The sequence below is a fragment of the Nothoprocta perdicaria genome, unplaced genomic scaffold (assembly GCF_003342845.1).
Source record: "Nothoprocta perdicaria isolate Ctin4 unplaced genomic scaffold, notPer1 scaffold_0, whole genome shotgun sequence".
In the NCBI taxonomy this organism is placed as follows: domain Eukaryota; kingdom Metazoa; phylum Chordata; class Aves; order Tinamiformes; family Tinamidae; genus Nothoprocta; species Nothoprocta perdicaria.
Window position 1 is genome coordinate 1,948,147 of NW_020454092.1, and position 20,023 is coordinate 1,968,169.

A 20,023-nucleotide genomic window follows, 5' to 3' on the forward strand; every position below is an offset into this window, starting at 1 on the left:
TACTGTTTCATCTGGTAGTCTCCCCTAAGAACCCTTCAAATCTCTTGCTTTGGGAGAACAAACACTATCTGCAGTTACTGTGTCTAAACTAGTTGTTTTTTTGTTAATGCCAGGAGTTATGTTGTTTGTATTGGGAAAGAAATTTATATATACACATATATACACATACTGCTTTCTTCACTTGTTGAAATAGGCACAGTGACAAATGAGTTCAAATTTTGATTTTTGTTCAGACTTTTTCCATATGGAAGCTTCCCTCTGTCTGACCTAATCCAAACTATCCATGCATTAATCCATGCTCTCTTGCTTTTATTTATTTAGAAATGGAGAGTCTTGGAGATTTCATCCTGTCTTAAGTTTAGCCATCTTGAAACTAGTGTTGGGTAGTGGTCTGGGCTCCTAGTGGAAAAAAAATACAAACCTTGGAGGATTCTAGCTGAGTCTGAGGGTGGCATGAGTTAGGTAGGTAACATTTTAGATCCCTAAAGTTAGCAGAGATGCGTATTGTCGTTGGAATCGTTTCAGGAGATGTGGAAAACTTCAAAGATTGAGGATGGTGAAAATAAAGAGAGCAGAAGAAGACTCTAAGCAAATGTGCAATGTCTAAGTTTTTGACCTGACAGCTGTTCATTTGTATTTTACTTGTCTACTGGAAGACACGGCTGATAACAATTCGAGGGCTTTTTGTTCATTTGTTTATGTATTGTCTTAATGGTGTCAGTGTAATCCCATGTGCATAGCTGCTCATGTCACCGAAGTAAATGCAGATATTGATACTACTGTTTCGAAAATATAATTACCCTTTTATATCTCTGGAGAGCAGTTGCTGTGACGTTCAGTTGCTGTGATGTTCAGTTGCACCGATGGAGTCATTTAGGGAAGCACACGTTACCTGATTTTTTTTTTTTTTTTTTTTTTTTTTTTGGTGTATTGTAAGGATAAAATGCATCTGTGTTGAGGGATAAAAAGGGGGAAAACTGGCAATTTTAGGCACTTTTTTTTTCAGTATTTTTGCCATAGGGGAACTTAATTTTTTTTGATGTGTGGTGAGTACGCAAGAATTAATTCTGTAGCTATTGCCCTTCCTTTCCCCTTCATACAGTACTAATTCAGAAGTATTAGAGGCGTACCATGTAACTAACGTCCTGTGCTGTATTCACTGAGAGGGGTCTTTGTTTTCTGTTCTAATTTATTATTGATCTTTCAGGCCCACAGCAGCAGAACTTTTAAAATGCAAATTTTTCCAGAAAGCCAAGGTAAAACGTTTAACCCTACAAGTAAATTTTGCTCTGCCTTAAAATCTACATGAATTTTCTTTCCTTGTGTTGATTTTAACTTGTCAAATGTTGATTTTGCAGAATAGAGAATACCTGATTGAAAAGCTTCTCACTAGAACGCCTAATATAGCACAAAGAGCAAAAAAGGTAAGTGCAGTCCCTGTGGCTCCCTAGGCTGTAAGATGCAGGGGAAAGTGAGGCCTGTTTGGTGGCCTTGCATGATAGTTGAGTTGTGATGATTCTGTTCTCTTGGACTCCTTCAGAGACAGCGACTCTTGAATGATTGATTTCTTTAGCTAAACTTTTTCCAGGAAGCCTTGGGGCTTTTTGACTTCTTTTTTTGCTCTGCCAAAACAATATATATCATCATACATCAAGCAATTTTGTGTTCCCCTCCCACAGTTAGTTGGCAGGATACAGATAAAAGGCATGTATAAATGAAAAGTGACAGATGTGCAAGCATGTAGGTTCATAAACTGCAGAATACGTAGCTTCATTTCAGTGCCCTAAAGAAAGGATGAAAATACTGCAAGCGGTTTTTATTCAAAGACTACTTTTTTTCTTTGGATTCATTAAAATATGACACTCAATTATATGGAACTTGTGTCCAAATTCTTCCAAATTGCTGCCGTGTCATTCATGTTTGTGAGACCTTATCAGAGAGGGGCTGGGATAAAGCACAGCCCTGGGATGCTGTGTGTGTGTGCATGTGTGCTGGGAATTCTCGGTCCCTTTGGCACTTGTGTGGGTGTATCCCTCAGGTGAGCAGAACTGAGTTTGTAGTAGGCATTAACAGATGTTTTAAGACTCAAATATGGAGCAAGACACTGTTCGTAAGCACTAACAGTAAGTGAATGTTATCTCTGTGTGTGTGTGTGTGTGTGTGTGTGTGTGTGTGTGTATGGAGCTCTCTTTCTGTGATCATTTAACTCCTTAACTTAAATGCTCAACGCTTGGACTTGCTGACCCCTTGGTGTGAAGAATACGCTCAGGCTGCTGACCTTCTGCAGGTGACAGGGGAGTCTGTTCAGTCCATCTTTCCAAAAGCAATCCTTCTGGGAAGGTGTTGTAGAGAGAGTGCTTCAGCAAAACTGGTGCAGTCTTGTTTGACACATCTATTCCAGTGGATATTGGGATATTTGTAAGACTTTTCTTAGATATTAGTAGTGAACTGGCTTGGTGCTTGTTACCTCTCAGTGATACTCTGACAATACCGTGTAATTCTCCAGTGTTTGTATCCTGAGTATAGGACAGCAACTACAGAGACTGTCACTGGCACCTCAGTGATACCTCGAATTGCTCCTCGTTCTTTGTGCAGATGCAAGTAGTTGAGGGAGAGCTGAGGCTTTGTGGTAGTTCAGGTAGAGGGGCTTTAAGGAGAGGCCCCGTAAAAGAGAGAACATGCTGAGAAAGGCAGTATCTGAAAGATGCAGGGGAGGAACAATTCAGCCTTTTGCCCATGTGGTGGCAGCAATGCCCACATAAACTTTTTGTTGTTGTTTTACATTTTGAACACTGGATTGATAATTTAGTCACCTTTTAGTGCTGGTTTTATTTTCCATAGAGTGCCTCTTGACATTCCTTTCCCAGCTGTGTCTTTGGATCAATTGTAGGAACCATTTGTTAACAGTCTTATACAGATGTATGTGTTTATTTAACTTAAAATATGGATTCACAGAAGGGATGCATGATATTTACCATGCCCATCCAGCTATAGTTTGTTGGGTGACTTTGGACATTTTTTTAATTTGGGTCAGGAGTGACTCATGTATTTTAAGAAAATAAAGCTGTAAAATGCTAGAGACATTAATAGTTTAAAGACTTTTTAATTATAGCATAAAATGGAAAAAAATTGTTTTTAGCTAGTGAAAATAATAAATTTTAAAAGAACTCTATTAAAATTCATTAGGAATTTAAAAAATTAATTTGCTTACAGCTTTGTGTGTAGTTGCTGTTTTAAGATGCTATAAAATATATATCAAAATTCTACAGTTTTAACTAAAAAAAGCTTTTGTAAGTAAAGTTTGGTTGCTTAAACTGTTGCATATTACATAAGGTGTCTAAGAGGTCACTCTTGAAAGTATTAACCCTTGTAATGGAAAGAAGAAATATTTCTAGGGGAGGAAATAGAAGGCGCTTCTGTCATTACCACTTTATCTTCTGTAGCACTTGGTATGAAATGCTTGTAACTAATGATCTGTACCATTACTAGTACCAGCATCAAATCTACCCTGCAGCATCTTAATGTCCTTTGCAGTTCCCATGCATAGGATTAATTTACCTTATTGCTCAGAATTCCAGCCTCAATTTATTTTAACTTTTTTTTTTGTTTTCTTTTTCATTTTGGCATAGTGTTCTCGTGTTTCGCTGTTGCTTTACAGTGAATACATGGCAACTGTTTTGACTAATGTGATTTCAGATTTGCTTGTATGCTCTTGAGAGCAGGTACATGTGTTCTTGTATGTTTGTGGAAAGCATTCGAGCCTTTGGAGAGGTTTCTCGTATAAAATTCCATTTGATAAGATTAACCAACTCCAACAGTGTATGTTTAAAATCCTGTAATGTTAGTCATACATCACATTTTAGTAGGTGTATTTCCTTGCCCAACATTTTGTGTTTTATGGTAGTGCTGATTTTGAAATGGAAGCTGCCTTCAGGTAACTAAGGAGAATACTGAGGCACCTTGGGAGTTGACTTGTGTGGGAGGAAGAGCCTTCCTTGCTGCTGCTGAGCAGAACCTGCTTCTCTGCAAACCGCTGCGAATCACAAGACATCAGCGTGACGCTGTGCAGTGGGTTCCATTCACGGGAGCACTTGGGAGAGCTGGGCAGGCAGCCGCGGGGAAGGCGGGAAAGCGGGAGCGCCGGCAGTAGCCCCGGTTATGCGGAGCAGCCGGTACCGACCCGCTCGCCTCAGTGCCGTGGCCGGCCCTGCTCAACTCGAGCCTGCCTCTTGCAGCAATTCCTATTTTAAGACACGTCAAAGTAATTTTCATCTTTGAATGCTAAGTCTTTGTTGATTTGTGACTAAATTGCTATCTTGGAGTAGAGGAGGGAAGTTATAAACAGCTCCCAGAATTCCACAGCCAGTTTTGAAATCTAGTCACACTAAAAATTAATTATAACTGTAAGTACCTTGTATGCCCAATGGCCCTGTGTCAATTGTGTGGTTTTATAATCCTGTTTCTTTAATTTTGAAAGTCTTCTGCATGAGTGCCAGCTTTAGAGAGTGAAGAGGGGAAAACGTGTATCTGCATTTCGTTTTATAACGGTCTGAAGTGCTACTAGTTAAAATCAATGTTGAGTGATAGTTGAGCTTAAATTCTACTTTTGGGAAGGAGATGTTGCTTTGCCCCATTAATAGAAGCTCTTTAAATCTTAGGGTTGTAAGTTACTGGAAAAGTCTCTGATGTTCAGCGTAAAGAGAGAATGCTTGTGGTAACAGCTTTTATTGAAATTTCAGTGGAATTATTTTTATTGATTATTGAAATTGTAGCTCTATAGCACTCTTCAGTCCAGAGTTTTGGACTCTTCAGTCCAAAAGGCCTGGAAGAGTGAGTTAGTGTTAAGGAAGAAATTAGCAATTGTCTCTAAAAGGGAAGAAAACGTTAGACCCTAGATTTTTTTGGACAGCTCTAACAATCTGACACATCCTCACCAACAGTGAATTCTAGTGATCTTTTCCTGATGCAAGCATCTCACCATAGACTGGTCTAGTACAGCTGTATTCCAGATCTTTTGTAAAGCAGAGAGCTACATTAGTTTGTCAAGCTCAAATTATTAAAAAAGAAAAAAATGTTTTGTTGGTCTGATGCTGAGCTGCGTTACGAGGTGCTTCTTGCCTCACTAATGATGCTTTGCAAATGGGACACTTTTTTTTTTTCTGAAAACAGCTCACCTGTAAGTGGCTTGACTTTTTGAAGTATTCTCGCTTTTATCTTTGTTATTCTGTACTTGCTTTTGCTTTTGCGTTAGATGAAATGATCGTATATGTATCGGCTTTGTGTGAGGGAGGCTGCTGCAACACAGAGGATTAAATTTTCAGTTTACTCAGAGAACTTGGACAAATGGAAAAAAAATGTAACTTAGACTTGGAGTGTCAGATTTAGAAAAACTGGAGAAGAAATTGTCATTCAGACTGGCTTTTTGTTTGTTTTCAAGCAGTTGTTGAAAGTAAATTCCTGGAAATTCACGTTATTAAAAGGTGAATAGTGGAAATGGAAACAATTTTCAGGAAACAGCACTTGCTATTGCATCAGCTCTCTTTTGTCACTTCAGATAAAGGTTGCAGTCAGCATTTCTGACAGATATTTAAATAGCTGTGCTGTGAGACACGAGGAGCTTCATGCAGAATATAGGTACGGGCATCCTTTCTTTCCCAGGATGTTTTTAGCGTTCGTGTAGCATTTGCAAAGTTGTATTTGTTCTCTCCTACTGAGCTGATCTCTTATAGAATAAAGCAGAGTGTGAAATCGGTAGATTCAGTCCAGTCTTTGTGCTTCAGAGGGCCACGTGCATCTACACAGTGCCCTGCATTGCCTTTATTGCTTTTTCTGCCTGGATTTAAAAGCTCACTTGACCTCTCTTTAATCACTGAAGAGCAACCCTCCTCTTCTTTCAGTGTTAGTTTTAGGGTTTTTTTTTTTCTTTAATCCTGTTTAGGATTGTAGTTTAACTTCAGGATTCAATTTTGTAGTGAAGAGTGATTGTCTTTTGAATAGCAGCACTGCCCTCTTTCCTTAGTTGATGTATTTGGCCTGTTGCATCATTTCTAGCAGTAGCAGAATTGCTGTTAGCACTCCCAAGGCTCGTTGTTACGTGTCTCTCATCAGGCCTCGCAATTGGTACGTCAGCTTCCTTCAGCAACTGTGGTCCGGAAGATAGAAAAGACTTTGGAACATCTCAGCTTAAAATGCTCTAATGGCACGTGAGTTCTGGTGTAGATATCTGGCCGATACCTTGGTAATTAGGATAAAACATGGCTTAGTTGTACCTAGAAGTTAAAACTTGGAAACAAATAAAAAAAGATGTAGAACGTGAACTAACATGAGGTTTTAACTGGTGCCCTAAGTAGGAAGAAATTAAATAAAATTAATTGTTGCTATTAAATCTCACCCCAGTCTGTAGCTCAAACGGTTGTTGTGTCAATGTAGCTACATCACCCCAGCTAGTATGGACACTGTAGTGTTTTGAGGCTTCTCACCACCCTCCCTCGAGCAAGGTGGCAGCGTAAAACTTTTTGCCCTGTCTCCACTCGTAAGAGTAGCAGGGAGCTCTGGGGCAGCACAGTGGATATTGCTCGTGATAATGTTTGATTTGGGGAAGTTTGTCAGGAAGCTCAGGCAGGGATGTGAATTCCAGAGAGGGCTCTGTGGTTGCGTGGTGCCTCAGAAGCAATGTTGCCATCTGTCACTGCTTTGCTGGAAGAATAAATAAATAACTGTGTGATGTGAGGATCTTTGCTTTCATGTAAATTGTCCCTTTAGCCTTTCTAGTTCTAAAAAGTAAGCTGACAACAGCAACAACAACAAAAACTAAACAACAACAACCACAAAAGCAGACCCAACACTCTGGAAGAAGTGAGAAGTAAACAATCTTTGCTGATGAGACCTTGTAAAGCCTTTAGAAATAAAACACATAGTTTCATGCTATTTGTTAAGACATTTTATTCTTTCTGTGTTTGATGTTGGAGGTGTCCCTGAAGTTGCTGGGGGCAGCTGCCAGGGAAGTACTAGTCAAGCACAACATCCTTGGGTTGTGCTGCCCAGTCTAATTGGAGTGGAAAGTGCTCTTGGCTCGAGAGCCGGATTGTGGCAGGAGTTGCAGATTTCAAGGTTTAATCCAGACAGAGAGGTTAGGGCTGAGGCAGAGCAGACATGTGCTGGAACAGTAATAAGAGTGCGTATGTGAAGCCTTGTCTGGTACTGAGGAGTAGCTCCTGGATAAGGTTGTTCGAACTGTGCAATCTCAGCTGAATGTTAGGAAATACAGTACGTAATGGGAAAGGGCAAAATTTGGAAAGGAGAACTGGGCAAGCCGCGTTGTGCAGGAAAGGCACAGCCGGCAGAGGGTGGCAGTGGCACACACAGGGCCAGCGGCGCCCCCGGCTTCGGGTTTTGGGAAACGTGCGCTCCTGCGGGCTGGGAAGGCGTCACGCAGCGAGGAGCGCCCCAGCTCTGCACGCTTAATGCTAGAGCCCTTTGAACTCGCTCTTATGTTTGATATCTGATTAAGATACAAAATTGAGACTTGTGTTTAAAAAAAATATATACTTATTACTTTCATGCCTGTTTGTAAGCATTTTTGGAGAACCGTACTCAAATCTGCATTTTCATTGGCTTTTTTAGTCTTCGCTAGACTTGAATCTGTAATATCTGTGTGAGATGCAGAATAGGTATTTTGTAGTATTTTCTAATATATGTAAGTAAATGGGAAAAGAAATATAGAGGAAAAAATGAATAGCAAAAGGAAAAACACAAAATTTCCTATTCAAATGGTATTTTCAAGCCTTTGAACTTAAGAATAAGTGAAAATTATATAAATACTTTGAATTCTATATTAATAGGTTCTTTTCCTAAATATTCTCTGACTTGACTAGTGGAATGAGTCTTCTGCTTCTGAGTGGTTAAAGCTCTGAATCTGTCTTCTGTCTTTTCTCCTCTGGTCATTTATGTAAATAAACAGCCTGGAAGATGGAATGAGTTAGTGGTTTTGGAAAATGCTGATTACAGGTGGAGGATCCAGTAATTCCATCTAATAGAAAATCATGTGGGTAGTGATTAACTATCCTGATGCTCATTCAGCTGAATAGCTAGGAAAGATAACCAGAAGGTCTAAAGATCTGGATCTTTATCTTTCTTCTTTGATCTTTCAGGCTACTTACTTTGCCAATTAGTTATATTTTTACATGGTTTTCTTTGATTCTTACAGATTAGCTTCTTTGCTTTAGCCCTGGTAGGGGTGCAGGGGAGAAGGAAACAAATGAAATGGAGAGCTTTGTCTGCAAGTGAAAAGCCGTGTTGAAGTGCTAACCCTGCATGTTTGACCTGTTCCTGGAATTTATGCAAATTTTCTGCATTTTCTGCAATTTCTTGGGAAAAAAGAAGTTTAAATTTGAGATTCACATGCTAGAGCACATACTGTGCGTGCATCAATTTACATAAGATCATGAAGTTTTACATAAAACTTTAATTTTTAGGAAGGCAGAATTAGCCATGTGCAAGGAATCACCTTATAAAATGTATTTTTAAAAGGAGAAGCGACTTCTCTGTGTTGGCATATTTGCAAGTGCACTAGTAGCTAGTGCAAGTAGTAGCTTCAGTTCACTTTAAGCTGAAGGAACTAGCTGGAATGGGAATTGATTTGGAATTGAAGGAGCTGGTGTTCCCATATCTTTCTAGTGAAATGCATATAAATACATGCAAGAATATTGTATACTTGCAAGAATATCCTTGTGCCTTTCCTAACTTGGAACATATGAGGTGCTGACAAAAAGTTACTTCTTCCCACTGCAAGGTCACCTTGAAATACTGAAATTTTAAGGATTCAAACTTTAGAGCATGCTTATGTATAGACCAGGTAACAGTGTTTGCTTCCTTGTGTGTTCTTCTTCCAAATCGTTCTGCTGTCTTATGTGTAGAATATACTGGCCTTAAATATCTGATGTAGCTTTTCAAGACCCCACAGAGCCTTACATCATCAGTGTCTACTATTTGTGCAAAACCTAAGTATATTTATGTCATCTGGAGAAGGAACCATGATTAATTTCACTATGAGTGTTAACTCCTTCAAATGCTGAAGGTTTGTCCTTGTCTATCCTTTATGCATAATTGTTATTATTTATTATTATTATTTTTCCCAGGAAAACTTCCATGACACTTGTTCGTGGGCAGCCTAACGGAGAGCTCAGTGCTCTCCACACTATGAAAGTTGTGATACAGCAAATTTCAGCAGGAGCCCTTGAAAAGGAAGAGGCTGTAGTAGTCCTGAGTGTTGGTTTGTACTTCTGATTTCATTCTGAGATAGGAGTTTGATTAGTTAAGAGAGTTTCCATGGCAGATTAAATGCTTGTCAAAATCATATCTCAGGTCTGTATGCTTTTGTTTTGCTATTTTTCCCTAGGTATTCCTGTAAAGGAACACGAAACATTTAAATTTGTTTAACTTATTTTCCAAAAAGAAGAAAAAAGAAAAGAGAAAAAAAAAAAAAAGTAATAGGGTTTGAGAGAGTCAAATATAGCAGACATTGCAAAAAAAACCATAGAATGACTTAAGAGACTTGTGTTACTATAGCATTTTAGCATCTCTTGACTCTTACAAAGCAGAAGGCTGATGACGCATAGCATCCCTTTAATAAGGTAGTCTGTATAAATCATGGTGAAAAACAAAATGAGAGCAACAAGATTCCTAGTTGCATAAAGCAGTTTCAAATTTTAATTTTTTGCGGGGCTTATGTTAAAATAAAATGAGACTTTCCAGTATAATAAACTCTGGAAAACTTCTGAGTAGCCGATCATGATTTTAGGATATTCCCCTGACCTGTGGGATTGGACTTAGCTGCGTGGGGACTAACCTTCTCCTCAACTACCTCACCTATTATTCAAAGGATAATGATAGCTGGGAATTAATGCTCTGTTTTAAACCTCAAATACTTTTTTTAAAAAGTTGAGTATATGTTTTTATGCAAAAAGATTGTTCTTTTGTATAAGCATACTCTGTAAAAGAACAAATTTTCCGGGACCTGTCTTCTACTGAAACTGCTGAGCTGTGACTAAATGTATCACTGTTTTAAGCAAAAGGTTTGTAGTGAGATTGGATAAATGTGACATTATGGTAATTTCCTTCATTCTATTGAGGTGCAAATAAATGCAAAGATGTGGGAATTTAAATTTGCTTCTGTATCTTAGGAAAACAGTTAGGAAAGATTTTCAAGAGTGCTAAAGGCAAAAATTTTAAAATATGATTGCTTTACAGACTTATGTGGTGCATAGAGCAACAGTCCTCTATTTAGGATGGAATAATATGCAGAGCAGAGTGCTGTGCTAAAACTATTTTCTGTAATGTCCTATCCCTCCTCATTATTTTTCTTGTGAAATAATAGGAAGAACGGGCATGGTAAATAGTTGTTATAAAGTGAAAGCTTTTGAGACATCTATTTTAAACCTTTTAAAGTGCCAGTACTGCTTGTTAATTTAAGAGAAATTCAGCGCATCTTTTCTGTAAGGCCTTCTGGGATCTGCGTAATGGGGATGTCTGCTCTCCCACAGCAGCAATTAGCATGGTCTCAGGGAGAGGTTAAAATGTGCAACACCAGTTGACGGGTTCCTCCTTGCTTTGAGCAATAGAAGTTGGCAGACTTGCTTAGTACGTCTGTGCATATCAACGTGCTAGATAAGAACTGATGGACCCATTCACTTTTGAACCCCGTTTGTATTTAGTCCATATGGTGCTTTCACAGTGTGAGAGTGTTGCGTGAAAACACTCTTCTTTTCCCCGCGCCTCCCTTTTTTGCCAGATTATTTAAGCTCTCCTGAACAAACCAGTTTTGCCTGTAAAGTAGCAGCTGGACCGTAGGTTTCTGTGTCATGTGTCTAAATATTTTAATGAAGAGAAGCACACTAGAGATTGTTTTCACAATTGACAAAATGATTGTGTTCAATGTTTATGCCCCAGGAATCAGAAAAAAAAATGTATTCTGATTATTGTTTATAATATTTCAAAACAACACATGCTCAAACTTGAGTTTCTTTTAATCTGTTAGCTTCCACTTTCTTGTATAAAATTTTGCCTAACATAGTGTGTATTTTCAAAATCTTGGTGGAAAAAAACCGACACGCCCATGCGAACTTAGATATTTGAGAGCCTTAGGAAACTTTAGTGATGGACTGATTTATTCAGGAAGCAAAGGGCTAATGTCTGATTTGTTTTACTACTCCAGAATTGATGTCCTTGCATTTTAGGCCAGTTTCTTCTTTGAAATATGCCTGAGGCATGTGCTCCTTACTTTGCCAAGACTGTATATTGCCCTGCCTGTTGGAGGGTCCTGTGTCAGGGCGTCTCTTTGAAGGTGCTGGAGAAGAGCATGCGTGCTTGCAAGCAACTTTTCTCAGCATCTCCTGAAACTGCGGCTGCCGTCGGCATTCTGCCTACATTCTGCCCTCTTGCCCTGTGTCCCTTTGTCCGTGTGCCCGGTGCGATGCCTTGCCGCTCTGCTCCTCCACCTCTTGTGGAAGAAGCCAGGGGTAACTGATGTGGCACCACGATGTGGGGTGGAAAGCAGCAATTGCTTCCACGTTCACGAAGTTGCCGTCTGTCAGACGGCACTGTGTGCTCTTAGCCTTTGCCTCTTATTTAGGAAATTAAAACCTCTGTATTTTTATGAAGAGAGTTTTACCATTGGCTTCTGGATTTTTGAGAGTCACTAATCCTTGAACTTCCAGAGCTTCTACACTTTCTTATGCTAAAAAAGCTAGTTGAAAAACTGTCTTATTTTACTGTCATTTCAAAAGCTGTCTGAAGTAATGATGATAAATATTTGGTGAGAGTATCTGAGTACAATAAGGGTTCATAAGGGTAAAATCTAGCAGCATGATCTCTTTTTAAAAGCAGAATAATTTTATCAACTAGAAGTTTAGAGGTTTTTAAAGCAATGAAAGAAATTCTCATTTAGATTGATTCCTTGTCTCCTTTCCTCGGTGCTCTGTGGTTGCTGACTGTGGACCTTTTTCCCCCATGTTGAGAACATACCACCAAGTCAATGCTAATTTCCTTCACCTTGACTTTTTCAAAATGTTCCTGAATCCAGAAAATTTCCTGGAATGTACAGAATATTTAATCAAACAGCTCTTAAGGAGCCATTACCTTGCTTTTCTGAACTAAAGTTCTTTCAGCTTTCCTGCATTTATGACTATTATAAAAAAACTGATGCACTTTATGTTCCCATCATGAAAGTGGCCACCATTTTGTGGTGGGGAATAAAGTTGCAGGAGGAGCCCTCCTGCATTTCAGGGGTCTTGAGGAGAAACGTGCCTGTACCTGGAAAAGGGAGACATCTTTAAGGTCATTCCCTTTTCTGTCTCAGAGTCAGTTTGAGCTGTTATTAGGGCAGGCTAGAGAAAATGGAGATGATGATGATGGAGCGTTCAGATAACAAGCTCATCGTTCCTGATCTCCAAAGCGTGTGGTCTTGTATATTATCTTGAATTCCATCCTGGCAGCTGTAGCAGAAGGACATCAGTGGGCAATCAGTGGGCAAACGAAAGACAATTTTACCTACAGGAAAAGCTTCCTAGCTTTGTTTGGTGGGCTGCAGCATTTCTGGAAGGATGTGTGTTTGAAACCAACCTACAAAAGTGGGGGTTGCCTTGTGCAGGTCAGGGAGTGCAAGCTGTAGAGTGGCACTGACAGTTCTGTAGCTAAAAATCAATAGGGAGCAGCGTTAGGGTTTGGCCAAGGCTTTCACAGGTGTGTTTTAGGTGCATGAGGTCTTCATGTTAACACTTTGTTGCTGGAATCCTTATTGCTCATTAGTGCAGTCACTTTTGCTGATGTACATGTCTCATTTACCTTACTTTCAGGTCACTTTTTATTCTTTATGTAAGATCTTAATATTCAGAAAATGTTTGTTCCCTTCCTTTTTCATTCACTCCCACAAAAATAAACTTGTAAGAGATTGCAGAAGCAAAAGAGTCGATGATGAATAATAGATTCTTCTTTTCCCAGTTTCTCTAGCGTCTACCTGGAGCAAGCACATCAGCACCTAGAGGCCAAGAATTTGTTTTGCTTCCTGATGCTGCAGCTTTTCTTGGCTGAGCTTTAGGGAGTGTGAGCAGCTTGTGCATTCTGATGCCTGAGCACTTGCCCTGACAGGCAGGCTCAGGTTATGGCCTTATTTGAGCTGACCTTTGGTAGATGGGGCTTGGAGCTGCCCTGCTCATCTGGTTAAGCGGACGTGCTTCTGGAAAGCCCGTGCACCCTGTTGCGGGCTGGAATATTAATGATGTGTGCCAGGCTTTGGAAGGGTAAGGACAAAAGTTCCTGTCAACAGCTTAGTTTATTCTCAAGTCTTTGCAACTCTGGTGTACACTGCTGGAATAAGCATGGACCAGAAACAACATGCCCAGTAATAATAAATTTATATTGAATGTTTTGTGGTAGTTGTGATCTTTTCACTCACTAATTTGTCAAGCATTGTCTGTCTTCTGCAGCTGTGGTGATGTTGGCAGCAGCTTTTAAAGTTTTTCTTCCTGCAAACCGCTTTTGGTTGCGGATTACAATGATCTAAACTGCTTTTGTGTTGGGTGCAATTTAAATGCCAGTCATTCAGATTCATTTTTTATTCCCTGTGTGTTTTTCTGATTTATGTGAAATATGTTTTCTAATATGTGTTAATTTGTCTTTGTACAGCTGAAGGCTTTCATTGTTTTCTTTTAATAGCTAAAGTTATGAATCAATTTAGTTCCTATTTTGGAAGGATCATTTAGGTTTTCTAAAACAATAAACCCAAATGAGGACTGCACATGTTTTAACTTGTTTCCCTTTTCTTCTGAATGGTTCTATTGAGAGATGTAATCCTTACATAAAAACCTGTCAATATGGCATATTTCAACTAAAGCTGATATCATTTATGTACTAGCGCATATCCCAGAAAAGAATTTCCTCCTATTTTTGTAGAAGTGTAAGAACTTTATTTCAGTTCCCTGATCTGTCACAGATTTGCTTGTTGGCTTTGGATAAATCACTTCATCTGTCCTTTTTTATTTCTTCATGAAAAATGGACCAGCAGACTAAGAGAAATTCATAGTACACTGTGAAATGCACTGAGCATCTAATAGTAGAGGCCATATAAGTATTTATGTAGAAACTGTAGATTGAACTGCCAAATGCAGTCTTTACAGCCTTGAAAATCTGAATATGAAGGGATATAGATGACCTTTTCAGTTCCCCTTCATAAACAAAGGGAATTGGAGATGGTGTGAATGAGGAAAAACAGTACATGCAGCACAGCAAGGTAGGTAACAAGATTTGCTGTGCTTGGTGGTTTTGTAAGATAATCAGAAGAAGAAAGATTTATCCTCCCTGTGGCCTGAGGTCTCCAGCGCTGCCCGCTCTGGGCTGGGTCTAGGCCGAGGCCCCGGTGTGGCAGGGATAGTGGCTCCAGCAGCCGCTGCCGCTGAGAGCTTGTTTGTTGGCCTGAGCTGAGGAACTGGCTTCGCCCCCACCTGCCCAAATAGGGCTCCTCTTGGCTGCCTCTCTTATGTATCCACACCTGTGTTTGTAAATTGAAAAGGAATGATCAAAACTGAAAATAATGTGTGAATATCACCTAGAGAAATATTAGACGTGTTTTCTCTTCAGTCAAAAAAAAAATGTTTCAGATACAGCAATCATGGCAGTGGTGCAACTTAACAATTGCTTATTTTGTTACTTTATTTATATATTTTTAAGCCCTGTTATAGTGACTGTTAGTGTATTTGTTGGGAATGCATAGCTAGTCCAGGAGATCATAAAGTTCATGGTGTTAGTTAGGATGTGGTAAAAAAGTCTTCAGACTTACGATGGAAAAAGAGACAAGTTGTTTTGCAAGCATGGTGTGCTCATGTCTTGCTCTGTGTCTTCCCTGTGTGACTTGGTCTTTGTGGCTTTAACCGGAACAGAGTCTTTTAGTAAAGCTACTTTTAATCAAAAATTGTTCAGCTTCATTTAGGAAGTAGCATAAGAGCTAAGCAAACCTGCCAATGAAACTGTGATATACGAGATCTTTGAAGTTTTTAAGGCTGAAAGAAAGGGTACTTTTAAGGTAGGTTGCTTTGCTGTAGCTGAGATGAGATTTCTTTCCTGTGAATACTTGTGCTGTTGGAATCAGTCTGGTGAACATACAGCAAGTTTAGACTCTTATTTTTCTGCCTTCAGACAGCTTTCAAGAAAATCTTTTAGTTTAACGTGATACTTTATACTGAAGTAAATTGTTTTCTTTTCCTTGAGCCATTTGTTCATTGCTTATTAAAAGGCAGTCTATTTAAAAACTTGAAATGTGCTTCATCTTCACCAGTAAATCTTTCTGCTATAAACCTAGCAGTATCATTAGGCTCCATTAAAATCTTTCTAGTTAGAAACAACTTTCTTGTTTGAAACAACTGAAAACAGATGCAGTAGAGATTTTTGGTTAGTGCATCAGGTAGTGTATGAATGGGTCTGCAAACCATTCTGTTATCATGTTCTGCCTTGTGGCTGATGTCTTTTCAAACGTTTTTATATAGAAGTCAGGAAAATACGTGTGCTATTAAATAAAAATCTGAATCAGAGCTGTTCCTTGCAGGACTATAATTTATACCCACAGGCACCAGGGAAGCTGCCTGCTAGACTCCCTTCTGTCTGTCATCATCCCTGATGATATGGAGGGGAAGAGCTCACTGATTGTGCCTGGGCTGATGGCAGCAGAGTGTGAAGCTGCTGTTTCCAGTTCCTCCTCCTCCTCCTCCCCACTCCTGCCTAGCAAATGCACATGAGCTCCTTCTTCCAAGCCCTGCAACAGTTAGAGCTAAATTGGGTGTATTGGGAACTTGGTATGGGAAATAGGGGAAATAATGCAGGATTCTTCCAGTGGTGAAGTAGGATATGTGCATTATGCATCAGTGCAAGGCAGGAAAGCATCACAGACAGCTGTGAAACCAAGCTCAAAGCAGGTATGGTACCATAGGTAATGGCAGAGTTCGTACAGTTGGGAGTTAAGGACATTTAGCTCTTACTACAATTTATTTTGAAGACTTTTTTTTATCAGGTACCTTCTCCAGTATTTCTTCTTGTCTGGAATTGTGCGTCTGCTCAGTTAGTTCTTCCTTTTGTAAACTGTGAAACATTTAAAGCTTTGTTCCCTTTTTTCCTGTTACCAGTATGCTGACTGTTTTTCTGAATCACTTTTGTTCTTTTTTAATGCTTTGAAAGGGCTACATGCTTACAGACCTTACAAATTCATAGTGCTGAACTTAACAGTATGAGCATTTGAAGTTATACAGTGTGAGCTCTATCTTCTAGCACTAATGGAAAATAATCAGAGAAACTGATTTTAATTTCATTGCCAATGGGGTGTCTGATTATTGTTCTGTGCTTTTAGCGGTCTCATGAGTCTAATAAACTCTTGTTCAGGTGCAGTAAGAATTGTTGGGGCTTCTTTTGTTTTGCTTTTGAGCAAAACCCTGAGGGGGAAAAAAACCCCACTTTATCAGACTATGAAAAATGAGCAAGATGGCATAAGAGGATATTTGATTTTGAAATAGCTACTGGGTGCTCTTTGTACACTTTATTAGGCTGCCTGATTTGCAGGTATTTGCCGTTTAATGTGGCTTGGTGCATACCTGACTACTTTTTCACTCTGTGTGCAGCTACTTTTTTATTTTTTTAAGGATTTTGTTTTTAAAGCATCTTTAATAATTTTATGTACTTTAAAGTTTCTTAACAAAACAAAATTCTTAAGACTTGTGTCTCACTAACAACCTCATCTCTATAACCTCTAGCACTTTGAATAGCTTCCTTGTAATGAAGATTTTAGTTGAATGAAGGTTTTAGCTGAGAGTAAGCAGTTCTCACCTGCCTCAGCTTAGTCTGAAGAACAGTGAAGTGTGTACAAACCCTCTTTTTCTATATGAACTTTACATAAACTAGCTGTTCCCTGTGGCCCAGTAATGACCCCTAAGGTCAGATGTTACTCCAGTATGTTAGTGATTGCTCTAGCAAATTAGTGAAAGCACAGAGAATAAAAATAATGTAGAGTTACTGATTGACCAGAACCCTAGTGAAGACTTAAGATGCCTGTATGATGGAGAACACTTTATGTTTTTGTAGGTTAGACGGGTACCAGGTTCCAGTGGTCACCTCCATAAAACAGAAGATGGAGACTGGGAATGGAGTGATGATGAAATGGATGAAAAGAGTGAGGAAGGCAAAGCTGCTTTTTCTCAGGAAAAGGTAACTTCTGTTTGTGCTGAGAAATGAACGAGATATTCTGTCTTAATTGTTAGTACTTCTGAATCTTCAGCATGTAACACTCATATCTTATTACTTTTTTTTTTCCAGTCACGAAGAGTAAAAGAAGAGGAGAACACAGAGGTAAACAGTTCTTTATCAATGCTTTGCTTTCAAGTGCTTATGTAAGAAGGATTTCTGTTTTAATTCATATTTTTGTTTTGGTTGTATAACCTTGTATGGCAAGTACTTTTGGGGAGAGTTTCTTTAAAAACTAAAACTTGCGTCATACAAAATGAATGTGAGCGTTACCTTGGTGCTCTCGCTGTACGCTGTGTTACTATTATTTAGTAGTTTATCAGAGTTTGATAAAAGGTGGATCTAACATCCAGTATTGTAATGTAAACTTTTTCATTTGTGTCTGTAATAGAAATATGACGGTTTTATAGGTATTACCTGTATTTTAGACTGCATTACTGGAACTGTTTAAAAGGTTTTTGAGAGTCATACTGACTTCAGATTGTTAGCATGGCAAATATTTCAGGATTCTTCTGCCTTTGGTCTGCCTTTTAACACTTCTTTTTTCTCTTCAATAATCTCAGCCTGCTGTTGGTGACGAATACAGTGAAGTTCCGTGTGCAGTGAATCTTGTTTTACGATTAAGGTAAGAGATTCTGCTATTTATTTTAGCATTCATTTTTAGTTTATTCTGTTAATCATGATCTACATTATTTTCATAATATTAACATAAAGTGTTAACTTCTTTCCTCTCCCGGTATGACCAGTATGAATAATGTTTCTGTTACTAATTGCTGTCTTTTAATTGCTTACTGAAATAGAGTAAAATGAAAAGCGGAATATGAATGTGGCTTCAGGCTAAATGTACCCTTCATTAAGTATTTTCTTTCTTTCTTTCCTTCTTTCTTTTCTTGCAAGGAAGGATCACAGTGAGAGATTTTTAATGAGTTTCGCACTTCAGCAGTCAGCCTCTGTCAGAAGTAAACCATAGCTGTATTACAAGTTGCCTACTCAAAACACATTTTATTGGCAAGTTTGATCAGCCACTGTGGAGAAATGACAAATATTTTACAAAAAGCATACAAATATGTCATCTGACCTTAGTGTGTTTGGGGGTTTAAACAAATTAGTTTACCTTTCACTAAAATCCGTTTACAAGTAATCTCTGATAGTGGCTGCTTAATTATGCAGTTCAGCTCTTGGAAAATTTTTGTTCGTTTTTAAAGGTTCTAAAACATACTTTAGGGCTTATTTTCATCCTGTTTGTATTGACAAAAGATTTCAGACCTTCAAAAGTATGTCTATATGTTCCCAGAATCCGTCTGTATTCTAGCTGTATTTGTCGGGGAAGGTTAAACGATATTTTTTGTTTACTAATGAAAAGATAAAAAATTATAGAAACAGACAGCTATTTACAAACATTATGACCAGTAGGTTAGAAATAAATAGCAGATCTATGCACAGTAAATGGCTCTAAGATGGTAACATTAAAAACTAATAGTAATCAGAAAAAAATACATGCACAGAATGACTGCTTAAATGGATTCCAAAATCTATTATCTTCCCTTTTCCTTGACTACTTCTCCAGTGACAGCTCTAAGAAACAGTCTGTTTGCCAAAGGTTGTTTGTTGAAGGAAGCAGAGATATATATTACTGTGAGGGCTGAAAAGACTTTCAAAATATTTGGAAGAGGTTAAGTTGTTGTCCAGTTCATGTAACTGACCAATTAATATCTTCAATATTCTTATTTCATTTTCACTTCTCTAACTGGCCATCTTATACATCCATGTAGAAGCATAAGCAAGATGCCTGGGTAGTTTCAAATCATGATAAAGCATGTGGGGTTAGTTTCTAGCTAGTTAGTTATTTGCAGTGATGGCATATCTGAAGGGCAAACACTCATCTTGCAAATACAGTGAAATGCTAGGGATTATGCTTTCACATTTTTTGAAGCTCTTAAGCTAGAAGTGAAGGAAGAGAATTCTATTTACATAATTAACCTTTGTTCCTGTTAGGAATCCTAATTCACAGATGAAAAAAATTTTTACTACCACCTGAAGCAAGTTCACTGTAACTAATTTCATGAAGCTGCAAGTGTGATAGGTTAGATGGTTTTTCTAGTTATGCTGGTCTAAAATTTAATGCTTGAGTATAAACTAACAGGAAACTTCCCTGGTAAAAGGGGCAGATCACAAATCACAAACACTTTAGAAGTTTTCAGTTGCTTCCATTATCAGTCTACTTGTGAGGAGGTATCTCAAGATCATTGACTTGTCGGTATTGGATAGGGCACTTGCTAGAAAAACCTTGTGAAAGGTTTTTCACTTTTGATCTTACTATAGGCACGTCCATAGTGACCCTGGCCTGTCAGCAAAAGGTTGTACCTGAGAGTAGAGGACTCATGAGTTTTACTTTTGCGGATCTGTGTCTGCCTTATATGACTGTGAGGAAATCCAGCTCTGGAGAAGTGCTGTTTGTGGTGTTGGAAAAGCTGCCTTATGGACCAGGATCCGGGTTCTTTCTCCAAACTCCTGAAGAATCCCGCTGGGACTTTGGCACTCTACTGAATGGCAGGCGTTCCAGGCAAGAAGTATTGACAAGCTGGTACTGCACCAGCCAAAGTGTGTCATGAGGTACTGTTTCAGGAAGAGGGTAGTGTTTACAATATTAAAATACTGGTGTTTGAGGTATTGCTTTAAACTGTTTTCTGCTAATTCATCTGCCTTTTTGTAACCCAAAGAGCAAATATATAAGATTACCTCAAAAATT

The 20,023-nt window shown here is 38.7% G+C and overlaps 1 protein-coding gene across 1 annotated transcript in view; it reads left to right on the forward strand.

Annotated features, from left to right (window-relative positions):
* STK39 (serine/threonine kinase 39) overlaps positions 1-20,023 on the forward strand; it is a 67,774-nt gene that overhangs the window by 11,312 nt on the left and 36,439 nt on the right. Inside the window, exons 9-13 of the mRNA XM_026048371.1 lie at positions 1,208-1,256; positions 1,359-1,424; positions 17,116-17,238; positions 17,347-17,379; positions 17,838-17,899. Coding sequence (XP_025904156.1) covers positions 1,208-1,256; positions 1,359-1,424; positions 17,116-17,238; positions 17,347-17,379; positions 17,838-17,899 — 333 coding nt within the window. The remainder of the gene's footprint in view (positions 1-1,207; positions 1,257-1,358; positions 1,425-17,115; positions 17,239-17,346; positions 17,380-17,837; positions 17,900-20,023) is intronic.